The sequence below is a fragment of the Schistocerca americana genome, chromosome 3 (genome assembly GCF_021461395.2).
Source record: "Schistocerca americana isolate TAMUIC-IGC-003095 chromosome 3, iqSchAmer2.1, whole genome shotgun sequence".
Classification (NCBI taxonomy): domain Eukaryota; kingdom Metazoa; phylum Arthropoda; class Insecta; order Orthoptera; family Acrididae; genus Schistocerca; species Schistocerca americana.
This window is the reverse complement of record NC_060121.1, coordinates 267,134,857-267,150,450: the sequence shown is the minus strand read 5'-3', so window position 1 is coordinate 267,150,450 and position 15,594 is coordinate 267,134,857. Positions and strand designations below refer to the sequence as shown.

At 37.8% G+C, this 15,594-nt stretch overlaps 1 protein-coding gene across 1 annotated transcript in view; it reads right to left on the bottom strand.

Annotated features, from left to right (window-relative positions):
• Window positions 1-474: 474 nt before the first annotated feature.
• Window positions 475-15,594, bottom strand: part of LOC124605732 (small ubiquitin-related modifier-like) — a 36,098-nt gene continuing 20,978 nt past the window's right edge. Inside the window, exon 4 of the mRNA XM_047137611.1 lies at window positions 475-1,224. Coding sequence (XP_046993567.1) covers window positions 1,090-1,224 — 135 coding nt within the window. The 3' untranslated portion in view covers window positions 475-1,089. The remainder of the gene's footprint in view (window positions 1,225-15,594) is intronic.

Below are 15,594 nucleotides of genomic sequence, written 5' to 3'. Positions count from 1 at the left end.
ACACACACACACACACACACACACACACACATGCATACAAAGGGATGCACCTACTTCAAATTACACTATGCAAAACTTCTCACAAATAGCCAGTGCATTGGCTGTGTAAGACATTGATCAAGTGGTTAGTAATACTTCCATATGAGGGACTAGTACTTAAATTTCTTTGGCTAAGCATCCTCCCTTTCATGGCTAATGATTTACTGACCCAATAGATGTGAAGTGATTAGAAGTATACCCATCGTATTCTTTCCTGATCTAATACCTTTTCTTCTGCAACAGCAGCTATTTAAGTTAGCTTTGTTAAAACCATCAGCTGATATTCTTGATGACGTTCATTTTAACAGCATCAAATGCCATTTATGTTGATACCATTACAGACATGCAACTAAGCAAATCACTAATGGATTGTAATAGTTAATTCTGCTGCCCGCTTTCATGTACCTGGATATGGATTAAAACTGTAACTACAAAAAATTTTAAATGATTTTATTATTTAGATTAAGATTCTATGTTCTTTTACAATCATACATATTATCACTTCTTGAGAATAGTTTCCAGTCACTTCATAAACAAAATTGTTGAGAAAGTTGACACCTTACATTAAAACATCAAGAGTATTAAATACATACTTCAAATACAGAAAACTTAATGTATAAGTAACGGAACACAAGATATCAAATATTACATATTAAGTCTCCTGCAGCATCTTTACAAAGCTTTAAAAAGTCCACAATTCACATTTCTTAACACGCAGCACTTCAAACCATGAGGTGAATTAATCTGAAACTAAGGTTCTTCCCTTGTCACTTCTCAATGTACACTAAATTTAGCAGAACATTATGTGGATTGTCAGAGGCAAAACCTCTGTGCAAGAGATGCTTTTCTTACATAATTTGTTTTCTGCCATGCTCCACAGAAAATAAGTAATTTTGTAAAGCTTAACTGATGAAAAACAAAAATTTCACTACAAGGAATGTGCTGCTTCATTGATGGAAGAGTGCAAATGGGAAAGCCTTCAGTGTCCATTTCCCCATTGCTTGTTTTACTTTATAAAAAGGCTTCAACATTTAAGTTGAATAGCACAGTTCAAAACATTCCACCTGTCTGTTCTTGGTACACTTCAATCACATCATCATTCTCCATCTCCAACTGTTTTGGAGTTTCATCATCATTTATCCTCCGACCATCAAAAAGAAACCTTAGTGATGTAACAGGAACCCCCTGAAAAATAAAATATGCAAGGAATCAGCTAAGCACTAATTCTACATTAAATCTAATAAATAAATAAATAACCTTTAGGGGGATAATTGTACCTTAGCGGCTACCTTATCAATTAACACAAAGGTTTGGACTTCACTGCATCAGATTTAGTTTTTTTTATCCACATAATTCACAAAGCAGAAAAATTCTTGCACTTTCAATGCATACAGGATTTGTTTTTAAACATTAAAATTGCTTGATTTTCAGAGTGTGCCATGAAACAAAACAGTCAGTATAAAGGTTTTGGGTTGGGCATTGATACATAACAATGTTTGCACATTGCTTGGTTTTACTGGAAACCAAATATTATTCAGAAAATATCTAAAAATTTTTCTAAAAATGTTTTTCATGTGTGTCCAATTTGAAGATAGAGACCTGAAACAGAACCATCTACATAAGAATGACTAACAAACAATACCTATCTTCACTGTATGTGTTCGCAGCAGTTGTTCCAATGGACAAATAAAGCTGATCGACAATCTTTGTTAATGATGCATCAAGTCTTACCTGTAGGATACTTTTCAATTACTTTTTATAGAATTTCTGTCAGTCATGATCAATAATCAATCTTCCTGAGCTTAATCTTTCTGAAGATACAAGTAGTTAGGTTTCAGATTTTTAGGTTTTACATAAGGATAAAAAAGAAACAGCTGGCTACTTCTTATAACAGTATTTTCAAAAATGTAAGCTATCTACTACCAAATTTTGATGACAATGGTTAATGTATTAATCTAGTTTCAGTGAGACTAATCATCTGAAATGACTACATATTTTTAAAATTCAAGGATTATGGTTTAATTACATTGCGAAATTCAGACACTGGAATGATGTGTAGAGTGGTTCCCCTGGAAGGTGAGTAACTGAATTGGGGCATCTTTATTCTGCTAGTATTCTTATGTTGTGAACAGTTCAAAATGTATGCCACAATGGTTTCTTGAGCAAAATCTTACAGTTGTGACTTGTGTCAAAAAAATGACTGGCTGTGGCAAAAAAGGGCCATTTTGTAACATTGTAACCAGTCTTGTGGTTAGTTGGATGATTAGAGAGACCAAACTAGTACCTTTTTACACTAACAGACAGGTGTGCACGATTGTATGTAGTAAGAGATGGCCCACTGCAAAAACCCCAGGGGAAGAAAACTCCAAGGTCTATCAAAGGTAAAAAAAAACTAAGGGTGGGGGAAAAAAGGATGGGAAAAAAGACGATATAAGGAGAAAACAGGAAAGGTGCTCCATCTAGGGAGCAGCCAGAAGGCTCCGAAAGAATGCAATGAGGGGACCAGAGGTACCAAACTCAAGTCCTTAGGAAATATTACCACCACACACAAGGCAAGAGAAGAACAGATACACATCAGATGAAGTCAAATAGACCACACAAGAGTGGGCAATGTAGACCACACAAGAGTGGGCAATGAACAGTAAAAGAGCAGGTAAGGTGAGGGCCAGGGTGGATCGGGTTAAATGGCCCTCCCTCAAAGAGTGGTCATTATCCCACCATGAAAAAAACTTAACACAGTCAGCCACTAAGGCATTAAGTCACTAAGAAAAACAATCCGCATGAGGGTGGCTAACAGGAACCACAACAACAGTGAGGTGGGTTCTTGCAATGGAGATGACCACGAGTCAGCTAAGTGTGCCTACTGCAGAGTTGGCAAAGAGGATAGAGTCCTTGTGACAGGTATGCATAGAGGACCTCCACAGATTCTGAATCTCTTATCACCTGTAGTTAGTTTGTTGAAGCCAGGATGAGCCATTCCATGTTCCAGATCCCTAAAACTTGATGGTGTAATACCAACTGGATGTCTGTTTCCATAATACTGATCCCAAAAGTCTGCTTACTGGTAGCCAGCTTGGCTAAGCTATCACCAAGTTCATTCCCTGGGATCCCAATGTGGCCCTGCCTCCAGACAAAGGTCACTGAGCATCTACACTGTTCAAAGGATATAAGGAATCCTGGACAGTCATGATGAAGGGATGGTGGGGGTAACATTGGTCAACAACTTGCAAACTGCTCAAGGAGTCACTGCAGATGAGAAAGGACTCACCACTGCAGGTGCGGATACGTTCAAAACACGAGAGATGGCTACTAACTCCGCAGTGAACACTCCAGCCATCTGGCAAACAACTTAGTTCAGTATGGTCCACAAGAGTATAAGCAAAGCCTACATGACCAGCGACCTTACAGCCATCAGTATAGACGACTTCTGAACCCCTGGGCTGGGCTAAGGATTACAAAAAATTGGCACAAGATGACCTACAGCTGAACCGAGTCTTCTGTACCTTGTGATACATCAAGACAAAGTTGTGGCCAAGGGAGGCACCATGGAAGTGTTCATGAGTGGGCCCAGAGGAGGGATGGTAGAGGAAACAACTGGAGTTCAGAGAGGAGGGATGGTAGAGGAAACAACTGGAGTTCAGAGAGGAGGGACCAGATGCAAACTATGAACATAATACTTGGTCTGGGCCACTGTTGAAGATGGATTTCTTTGTTTCAAAAGAGGAGACAAGTTTGAAGTTTGGATGCTTAGGGGAGCTGTGAATGTGTGCAGCATAACTGACAAGCTGCTGCTGGTGTCTGATCTGCAATGGAAGGACTCCATCCTCCACGAGTAAGCTGTTTACAGTGCTAGTTCAAAAGACTCCTGTCAAGTTCAAACCTTGCATTGGTGTACTGGATACAGTATCTGCAATGTTGATGGAGATGTCAAACCATATGCCAGACTGCCATAATACTGTAGGGCTTTGTAAAGCTGCAGAAGGGTAGTGCAATCAGCACCCCAGGTGATGTTACTCAGGCAGCAAGGTGTATTAATGTGCAGCCAGCAGTTTCAGTTAAGGTGGTGAAAATGGGGAATCCATGTCAACTGAACATCTAAAACTAGTCTGAGAAAGTGAGTCTCCATCACACTGAGTAGTCGGCTGTTGAGATAAAGTTCTGGTTCTTGGTGAATGGTACACCATCAACAGAAGTGCACAACAAGTCTTGGCAGCAAAACCGAAAGCCTTCCAGGAAGTAAGTTCCTTGAATGTCCTTCCCTAGGGAGCAGAGAAGCTAAAAACTTGAGGGGGCCAAGATCAGGTGAATAAGGTGGGTGTGGAATGACTTACCAATCCAACCCTTATAGTTTGTCACTCTAGCAAAATATGGCAGGAGTTATTGTGAGTAGCATAACTTCAGTCTTCTTGGTTGTTCTTTGCTTGTATCTACAAGACATCTCAGTTGATGGCAATAAATGTCAGCAGGGCGGTTACACATCAAGGAGCAATTCATAGTACACCACACCCAGCTGTTCCACCAGATGCTTAACATTATCTTTCGTGGACATGTGCGACCTTTTTACAGAGAGCTGCTGCTTTGTTTGGGCTCAACCATTCCTTTCTTTTCCTGACGTTAGCAGACAGACCATTTCTCGTCACCAGTAACAATACAGAATAGGAATGGTTGGTCTTTTTCATGAGCCAACTGACAACTAGCAAGCAGAGATGCATGTATGGCTACCCCTAGCAAGGGGAGATGGATGTACGGCTACCCACTGATTTTTGCAATTTTGGCTTAGTGCACACAATACCTATACACCTGATATTTTAGCCTTCCCTATTACCCACCTCAGTGGCTGAGGTCACAAATGCATGCTTGTGCAGTGATGTTTGACCCGGGGTAAGTCGGTTCTAGTTGGAGGCAGAAAATTTCACTGCCAGTATTTAGCCAGCAAGGAGTGGAGAGGTGGCAGTGTAAATTCCTAATCAGACATTATGCCAATGTCCTGGTTTAAGTACCAAACCTCCCCACAGTGTCACGATGTGAGGGAATGTGACGCTTTATTGTGATCTGTCCGTCAAATGAGGACATTAAGCTTGGCAGCCCAGTTGGTGTTATCTGTCAAGAATAAGCTATGTGCTGGCACTGGGATTCATCCTCTCCTTTCATCTTCAACATACAGCACACACAGATTAGAAATATTAACTATTGCAAAAAGACCCTGTTAAAAAACCTTCCCCATTGCATGCAAATGTCACATGATGGTGAAATGATTGCATTTCATCAAATTTGCCAATTCTCAAGCACACTGAAGTGTTTACTACACTAATGGTCTTAAAAAATCGAAGCAGCAAACTAACAAACCCAATTTTCAAGAAACCTTTTCCATCGGTCCGGGCACAGCTCCCATAATGATAATACTTCTCCACACTTTCTTGAAGTCCTATTTCATGGTTTAAAAATCTTGCACATTGAAATACGTTTTTACATTATTCTTAACACGTTCAAGTGAGTGCTTCTGCCTTTCATTTCACACAGGTCGTATAATGCAGTGAATTGTACTCAATGGTTGACATTTAAGTAGATTGTAGTCAATAACTTTACATCTCTTGTTCTGATACCACTTTAAAGACTATTTCCACGAGGCTATGGTTATTTGATGTGATGTCACAGCCACCGACTATGAAGCGCAGTAGGTAGTGTACTTAATTGTCAAAGTTATCAATTTCACTTTTGTGGAGTTATAGCCTGCAAATGCTGAAGTCTGCAGCCCAGCAAAACCTATCATCCGCGACATGAATGACAAATACGCCTGACATGGTGAAAAAATTAATTCCTACGTATCCTTAAAGGAGAAATATTTGTATGCCAACATTCAATGATGTGAAAATAATGAAATTTAGTTTCAAGGACTGAGAAGATGATGCACTCCTGTAAGTGTAAACATACTGCAAGAGAAGGTTCGTGAAATCACTCTGAAGATAAGACAATGGAAATTTAAATTCATTGAATGCCTAGTTGAATCTTCCTTAAGAAAATCACAATCTATCATTTCAAAATGTAAATATAGAAAGTGAAACTGGTCGGAAGAAACAAATAATTGGAAGAACTTAACATTACAGTAGAGTCTTGATAGTTCGAGGTGAACAGGACCGGAACCACCTTGAACTATCTAAAACTGAGTGTCAAAATTTAAATGGGGAAAAAAAATATTATGATATTGTAAGTAATACAGGTCAAAATATGTACTTTATTAAAATAAAAGTATTTACATATGCATTTGCATTGGCAGATTAACAGTAATTATTTAGACAAGTAATAGCGAAGTGTTGTTCGGCAAAGCTGCAACGTTTCCTCGTGGCAATGTCACGCCACCATCTCAGGAGCAGGAGGTCAGTTGGTGTCGCCTCAGGCTGTTGTTCCACATAGCATATGGCGGCCTCGAGAACAGCGTAGCCACTGGTGTGACTCATCGGTGCAACCTCTGCCTCGTCACTCTCACACTGCGATGGAATGTTAACCATGTCAATTACAGACGTCAATTACAGAAGATTCTAGCACTTCCAACTGTTCATCCGAATTTAGCCACTCGCTACTTCCATCTCTTCACACCTCGGCAATCTTCTGATTAAATTATACAATGGTTGATCATCCTCATCTGTCAAATCTTCAGTTTCTGTGTCTGGCACACTTTCCTGTAGAATTTTCCTTCACGACTTAGAAATTGTGCGATTATTTCGCTCCAAGATTCTCTAATCCAGTACACGACGTCCTTCAAAGTCACTTTCTTGAAAGCTCCTACAATGCTTTCGTTGTCTTCGGAATGCAGGATTGAGTCTATCAACCGCCGTCGATACTTTTTTTTTAGACATTCCAGAACGCCCTGATCCATGGGCTGCACGAGACGGGTCACATTTGGTGGGAAAAACAAGACGCAGATAGCGATGCACTGCAGTTCTCCTGCACTTTGATGTGAGGACGCATTATCCATGAGCAAAATTGCTTTACATAGCAGTCCCCCTTCTTTAAAAAAATTCTTGCAGTCAGGTTCAAATGAGTTAAAAACCAGTTCTTGAAGATTTCCTGATTCATCCAGGCATTATTCTGATGTATATAGACAACCGGAAGAGCTGAGATGGATACATTCTTGAATGCTCTTTTCTTGGCAGACTTCCCACTCAACTAGTTTTAGTTTGTTGTTTCCAGTTGCATTTGAAGCTGCCATAACTGTGAGCCGCTCTTTGCTTTTTTGTGCCCAGGAGCACTTTTTTCTTCACAATAAGCAAGTGTTTTCACTGGTAACATTTTAAAGTTTAGCCCAGTTTTGTCACAGTTATATATTTGTTCATTAGACAAATTTTCGTCAGTTATGATTCTTTTAAACTCGACAATAAATTTTGAAAAGGCCTAAGCGTCACCAGAGAGTTTTTTTCCACATACGTCTAGTTGACGGACTCCATACCTCTTCTTCCACTTGTCGAGCCAGCCCACACTAGCGGCGAAATTGTCATCTCCTTCCTGCAGCTGGTTTCTGAAAAACAAAGCTTTTTCTTGCAAGATTGGGCCAGAAATCTTAGCACCCTTTTGTCTGTTGAGTAAACCACATGAACAAAGCCTCACTTTTCGAAATCTGAATTCTTTAGACTACCGCGACAGATTCGTGAGAGTATATCTGAAGAAAACTGTTCCAATTTAAGTCCACTTCTTCGCCAGTCACCAATAGTAACTTCACCGACACCATATTTGAGAGCGAGTTTTTATTTATTGTTTATCCTTTGTCAAGTCATCTCAGTGCTTCTAATTTTAGATGCAAAGGCACAAATTCCTCTTTTTTGTTACAGCACTCATCCTTGTAAGGTGTACAACAGAACACACAGTCAACAAACAAAACGGCACACAACACTGTACAGTACAGGTACTGGGAACTACAGCAGTGGGAACTACCCCAGTTTTGATCGGTAGCAGCCAGGGTATTTCGTGCCATACTGACAACAGATGTTCACGCAACAGGGCAGCGAGCTAATCGGTGTTGATTGCATTGTTGTCTGCTTTGTCACTGAGCTGTAGTATCTTTTGCAATGATGTTTTCATTATTTATCATGTCAGTCAAAAAAGAAAGTAGATCGTTGCAACCTTTTTAGAAAAGAGGCTCGGATTATTGGAAAAACAAACTATCGAGAATCTACTGTACAGAAACATTTTCAACACTGATGAAACTGGTGTCTTATAATTTACATCCTGTAAAATTAAAAAAAAACTGAAGATAAAATTAAAGAAGGGTAGCAAGGCTATTGTGTGTAAATAGTGATGGAAGGAAGCCTTGTCTCTACAATGAAGTCCCAAAACATAAAAACACTACTTTAGACATACGAGTACAACAGCAAACCCTGGAGATGTCAAATCTGTACAACATTCAGGCATTTAGATGCCACAATGGGTAAATGGGTACAGCAGGAACAAACTTGGCTTATTGACCTATGACCCATATATACCACACACACACACACACACACACACACACACACACACACACACACACACACACACACACACACACTTTCTGAGGAATGTACATTTTGCCAAATACGGAATAGCAGTTGTTCAGAAGTCAATGTCATTCTTTGAGAGGAAGGAAGTGATACTAAGCCCTGTACAGGCTGTGCATATGTTTACTGGTGCCTGGAATTCCACAACATGCACTGTTAAATCATTTCACAAAGGACAGCTGTGGTATATTATTTGCAGTTGAAGAAACATTGTTCTAGAAGTAGGATGGACTAGCAAAACCAATACTTCTGAAAATTTAAGATTCCAGGACATTTCTATGATGATAAATGCCCTGCCCTGACTTCCAAACCTGAATGGTGCAAGTTAAATACTTGTAAAGGAACACAGGACAATGATATGGGGGGGGGGGGGGGGGGCATTGCATCAAGTTTCACTGCTGCTGTGCACAGAGAGAACACTGTATGAATTTCTTTTTCTCTTTTAATGTAGATGAATCAGTTCTAACTTATCAAAAAGCTGAGTGACAATGCTCTCACTAGAATGTTAGAGGATAAACAAGACCCAATTTTTAAGAAAAATAAAGGATATGTTCTGTGAAAAGTTTAATAATTTATATTTACAGCATTTAAATTTGTACATATAATATTTGTAATCAAACAGCACTTATATGACCTAAACCTGCTTTAGTTTGATTCTGGGTAACACCTGCCATGCAGTCTGGCAAAACCCCATTTAAGGGAACCCTCTGACTTAAGAAAAAATGTATGGGCCACCACAGATTTGTTACAAAGGAGTTTTACTGTATTTTGAGCATTATGGATATTATGAAAGTAAAAATATCAATATACCGTAATATTACACGCAACTGAGGAAGACAGGACTACAAAAGTTGAAGATGAAAAAGTAATTGTATTTGGCAAAGATAAATAGCAAAGGATATCACTATCTCGCTTGTCATAACAGACAAAAAATAAGAGACAGCTAATGTAGGTAATAAAATATATCGTCTACTAGGCATGTAGCTTAATTGCTGTGTCTTTGATAAGAATTTTGCAGGCCATAAGAATAATTTTCACTGGAAGAAAGTTCACAAGATACTTTAGTTTTTGTTACCGATATTGACCTGATAGAAATAAAAATGGGCATTAAAAATAAAACCTTTTTTAATGGCCATAACCCAAATAGATTTTCCGATAATACACCGGCACCAGTCTGCGATATTGTTCACACTACGTATCCAGTTTTAAAAGAAATTAGGTTACCACAGTTAAAGAAACTATTAGGTCGGTGAAAGTATTATTTGGCTCAATTTCTGTTAACTGCACTTACGCAGAAAAACAAGTAACTTATTACTCCCATATACTATTATGACTTTCAAAATTCACAAATACGTATTAGCAAGCCATTAATAGGTAAGGAATCTTTGAAGTCACGAGTTACAACAAAGTGCTTATGGGTATACTAAATATTTTGTGCTGGAAAACTCATTCAGGTGCAATAGCAAACAGGGACCAATTAAACTGTAGAGTAACACTAACAGGCATGACAAGTGTACCATATAGTGACAAACTTATACCTGTTTATACAGAGTTACATACATTGAATTTTAATTGTACTTTTATATAAAAAAGCACAGTGCAACTTTTTTGTTTCAAATTATTGTTCCTGTCATATTCCTGACTCCTGACCATTCCTCCTGGAACAACCCCCACAACCCCCAGTCAGCACTGCAATAAACAATTAAGCAGTCAGAACAGATGATCAGATATTTGAATTCTGCTATCCTTATTGTAGTACACTGCAAACAATGAAGTGTTCACCAATGGCCATATTTTACTGCTTAACCCATTATCAGCCAATTTTTTTTTTTAAATTTAATGTCTGAAAAGTAAGAATAGTTGTTTTTAAAAGTATCAGTGTATTACTATAGAAATTTGTGACACTGGAAAAACTTGATATCAAAATATGCAATATTACCATCAATGCAAAACTATATCATCACGAACAAAATAAAAACGTTGTGATATTGTCTAGTCGTCATAAAAACAAGTTGTCATGTACACCAACATTGTTAACTGCCATGTTTATATTTTGCTTATAATATGCACATCTCCATTTTATTTGGCACAAAAGTAGTTTCCTGGCTCTAGTCTCACATCTGTGCTCACCTAATCCCCAATCGGTTTGCTTCCTTGTGGACCTCTACATTTTAGTGCTGATCCCGTTTCCTTCGAAAGGTATCTCATAACTATTCTCCTTCAGACATACAAAAATAAGAAGAGCTCATTTGGTTAGCAATTTGGTTTACCACACAGATGTCAATGAACTGTGTGAATAACAGCTGCCATCACCACTTCTTTAGCTTATGATATGTCGCATTGCACGATTTCTTTTTTCTTTGCCCGCGAGTATCTTTTAGCACCACTCATACAACTAACACTAGTTTAACATGTGGCTACACATACTGGTTTGTGGTCTATCCATTTCACTACTAAAACTTCATAATCTTTGTCAAACATGTAGTTACATAAGCTTTTTCATTTTCTTTAGCTTTTTGTATCAAGCAAATGGCATGCATTAATTCTTTTATTTTGCTCTTTCCCAATGTAATGAATGTGCCGATACTGATGTCAAAGAAAAGCATGTGATTCAGGTACTTCAGGAATACTGCAGATTAGCTCGTTTATTACCATTGCAGCTAAAGGTTCAGTTTGCTGTCTAGTCACAGTATGGTGAAAAATCAAAGAAAACAACTGGAATCTTACACGAATTTTTATATCCCAATTTGATAGGTTTTCCCCTCACAGAACATCTGTACCTAAACATCTGCCATACTAACATGTCATCAATTGACAGGTCTGAATCACATATACCTAATTTACAAAATTCCTCCTTCGGTATACAGCCTCTGTTTTTACAACTTGTCACTTCTGTATTTTGGAGTTTTTCTGGCAAACAGATTTGGCTTTGATCTGTAATAGTAGTCACTACATCCTCATAAAATTTTCTTGAATACCAAGGGCACTTATTTGCTAGACATTCTGCAAAAATGTTCACTGCTCATGTATATCACTCACAATTGAGGTCTGTGGGTGTGCACCAGTTTTCACACCATGTATCAGATCAGTAACATTAGTTTCATCGCTTTTAGTTAAAGTCCTGCTACACATTTTACAGTACAGTCTTTTCAGTGTTTTCTTCAATGCCTTCATTTTATTTCATCTGCATTGGGTGGAATAATTATTTTAAATCATCAGCTTCATCTCGATTTACTTCATAGCTCTGTAGTTGTTTAGAACTTTTACTTGAAGTCCCCACAGCATGTTTTTATATGAACAGAATCCTAACCCTGGAGAAAATCTCATACAATGTAAAGAAATACTGCAACATAAATAGTTTTTAAAATACTATGTGTAAACAGGCATATACAGAGAACATAATGTGACTTGGGACATACAAAATGCTATATTTACAATTTCTTTTCTTTTTAAAGCCACCTTTTATCTTCAGAATAACAAATAAAAAAGGAAACTGGTTTTTGAAAAGAAACCTTTAATTTTTAAAATGTAAGATTGATCTCTCAATTACCTAATATTTTTTATCAATACATAGGTCAAAAATAAATTGCCACCTGAATCAACTAATTCTGATTAAAGTTAAATTTTGAAGAGCTAACAATTTTCCACATTTTGAAATCTAAAAATTAAAAATGGCACAGACAAAAATTAGTATCTGCACTATCCGTTAGTAGGTGTGCGTGAGCACACGTATTGTTAAGTGTTAAAACGAAACTTTTGTTCCGATATGGACTGATCCCTTATTTTCAACACTAGTGACCTACAGAACCTTTCTTCCATCTAGCATTACTCAATTACGTAGTTCAGTAATTGTGCACTATTTACCACTTTGGATAGCCCCTTGAGAAAATGGGAGAGATTGCAATACTAATGTTAACAACAACAACACAATACTGAGCATTCTTAGGTTTGCTCACAGCAGACAATTTCATGTTTCCGTTTATCTGCAATGTCAATGTAAATGTGACTTCAACAATGAACACTATCTTGAAAATAATGGTGTAACTGCATTATTTGTTATTTAGGTGTACCATGAGGAATACCAATAATCTACTTAATATTCTGAAATAACTGATGCACGAAATTATTAAAGCAAAGAAATGCCCTAACAAGGGACAGCAATTTATCAAATCCCACATCATCCAAAACCTATGCAATGTAACCACTTACGCAGGAATAATGCACCCATTTGTAACTGTATTAATGTGCTGGTGCAAGTTGAGGAAAACTACCTGCTGCAATGCTTTCTGCAATATTATTAAATGAAAAACCTGGCACCCTCATTTACCATATTTCAATCATGAATGGCCTCACCTTACTGGAGAGGCAATTACAAAATTTGATACCTCAAAGTCTTACCCGCTCCCTGCCACCCACCCGCACTAAACACAGACTCACTCGTGACTGATCTTTGCTGCTGCATGCTCCCTTACCAGTTCATTATGGCAGTGCCAGCTAAAGCTGTGCGTTTCCATGCAATATCAAATGTTCATACATGGTTTCAGTCTTCTGTGGAATGGTGCTGTGTTGTGCATTTTGTTGTGAGCAAGTGCAAGTGTGTAGTGTTACTCCGAGCTGTGTGCATGAAGACATTTTGTATCTAACTTACTGAAGATTTTTTGCTAATCTGGTCAATAGTGAAGAAGAGAGGAAAGTTGTAATTTTACATAAGTTCATAAAATGACAAAATCCTGTTTTTCCAAATAGACTGCATTCCATATTAAAGGGTTAGTAACATTGGCAGAATCTCTAGATGGGTGCATTGATTCTCCAAGAACGGGATACAAATTAAGATAATAGAACTTGACAATTTTTGAGAAAATGTTAGTGTGTAGAACTGTACTTCAATACAACAACAGTAGAGTATCCTGATGGCTAGATAAATACAGTGATCTCTGTGAAAAAAATTAATTATTCTGGCCCAGAGACCTCCTCCTCAACCTTATTTGAGTCTGGAAGGATAATGGGCATACATTTTTCATGTAATGAAGTGACACTGCAGCAGCAAGAATGTGTGCTGAGGAGAATAGTCTTGAGTATTTCAAGAAAACTTTGCCTTCACAAAACCGCATTAAAAAGTTTTACTCAACTTCATGGCATTGAAGACTCCCAATTATCCCTTGGTCCATGGACAAGCGTAATATTTTGCAGAACAAAGTGCAGGATGTGCTGGACAGTTGTCAACAAGAAACCACTGTCTTCTAAGCTCCAGATCTCAACATCTTATTTCAGCTTCCAAGAGATAGGTCACAATTTTATTAGCACTGTAGTGCACTAGGTGTTTGTTTACGTACCACAGGCAATTTTTCTTCTCAGTTCTGATTTATCAAGCGTCAATTTAAAGAAAATGCCAGTCTTGCCTATGCTAACGATGCCACAGTCTATATCCCCTCAGGAATTCACCACACTGGAGTGAGCTATTGTTGGATTGTTTCAGTATTCACATTGTTCCCTTCACTGCTCACTTCGTGAAAAGTAATGCCATGATTTTGTTTGAATCTGTCAATCCAGCCACTGCTGCACACAAATTCATCTTTTAATTTCTAAGAAAATTATTCTGCTTTCACTATAATGATAGGACCTATTAATTGCTACACTTATGCTTCCCTGTCACTTAAACCACTTGAGTAGCACTTCATCCACATTGCCCCCATTTAGCTTTTCGGAACTACTAAGTTTCAGATCCATTTTGTTCAAACATAGTAACAATTTTATCCTTGTTCTTCCACATCGTCTGAACTGTGGAATTTATGTTTATGAGGCCAAATTGACGATGAAAGTCACTTTTTAGCTTCATTCTCTACTCCCTGACTCACTCTTTCTTCCACAGTTAAAACTTGTTTTTTCATGCTGTTCTAAAATGTGTGCACTTTGTAACAAATTGATATGGAAACTGACAAGTGCACTGTTGACAAATTCTGTTATTGTCACCACTACTGTAGTACGAATGTGCTAGGTTGACGAAGAGGTGAGGAGTCTTTACTACACCTTTTGGTCATGGAAGGACAGAGAAGAATATGCCAGGTTGCCACATTACAACACTTCCTTTTATAGTATACTGACTCTCAGAAAATCTTGTAGCTAACTAAGGCTGAAAATGATTTTATGTACAAGGCACAAGCATATACATTTGACGTATTAAGCAAGGATCAGAAATATGTTCCTAACGAGGAATATGGTCGTGCGCAGAAATCATGACGTTATTGATAGTTTGTCATTGTAACCAATGTTATAAGAAATGTCAAGAGTTCCTTTTTTCCACCAGCCGAAGAAAAGATTTTTGTCAATGTTTCTCATAATTTTAGTTTTTATTTTGCTTTTTGTAGGAGCTGGCAATTTTCTATTGCAAATGCTGCATACTGTTCCACACTAAAATAATTATGTTAAATATTTATTTCATAATTTTTACTAACATCTGACATTGTCAAACTGACAATGCTGTAGGACAACAAGAAGACCTTTATGGGCTATAGCTAACCTCTTTAAGCACTACAGCAGTCAACGTGAAGTTATACGCACACCTTTAAACTCGCAAGTAAATTAACAGTTCTGCACAGAGCATTAGCACTGTGAAGGTGGCTAAGAATAGTTTATTATTAATTCAACACCCAATACACGCAGTACCGCAAGGCATATTTTCACTATTAGTCAATGGACAAAGAACATATACATAAATTTTATTATTAGGATATTAATAACCTACTTCAGCTATACCAAAATTGCAACAATCCCCCAGATCTCCAAAGACTAATTAGAATAGTGGCTTTCAGTTTAAGCAAATTTCTTAAGATCACAATTCCAAGATTAAATGCATTTCGATTTCTAAGACTAACACTAATACCATTCATTTCCTCCTATTCAGAAATTTCATAAATATAGTTATGTACAACACAAGGATATATCTAAAAATTTAACTACTCTGTTCACCCACTGTACACAACTTCTCACTCCTACTGCCAGTGACATACCTGAAGATGTTTTTGCAGTG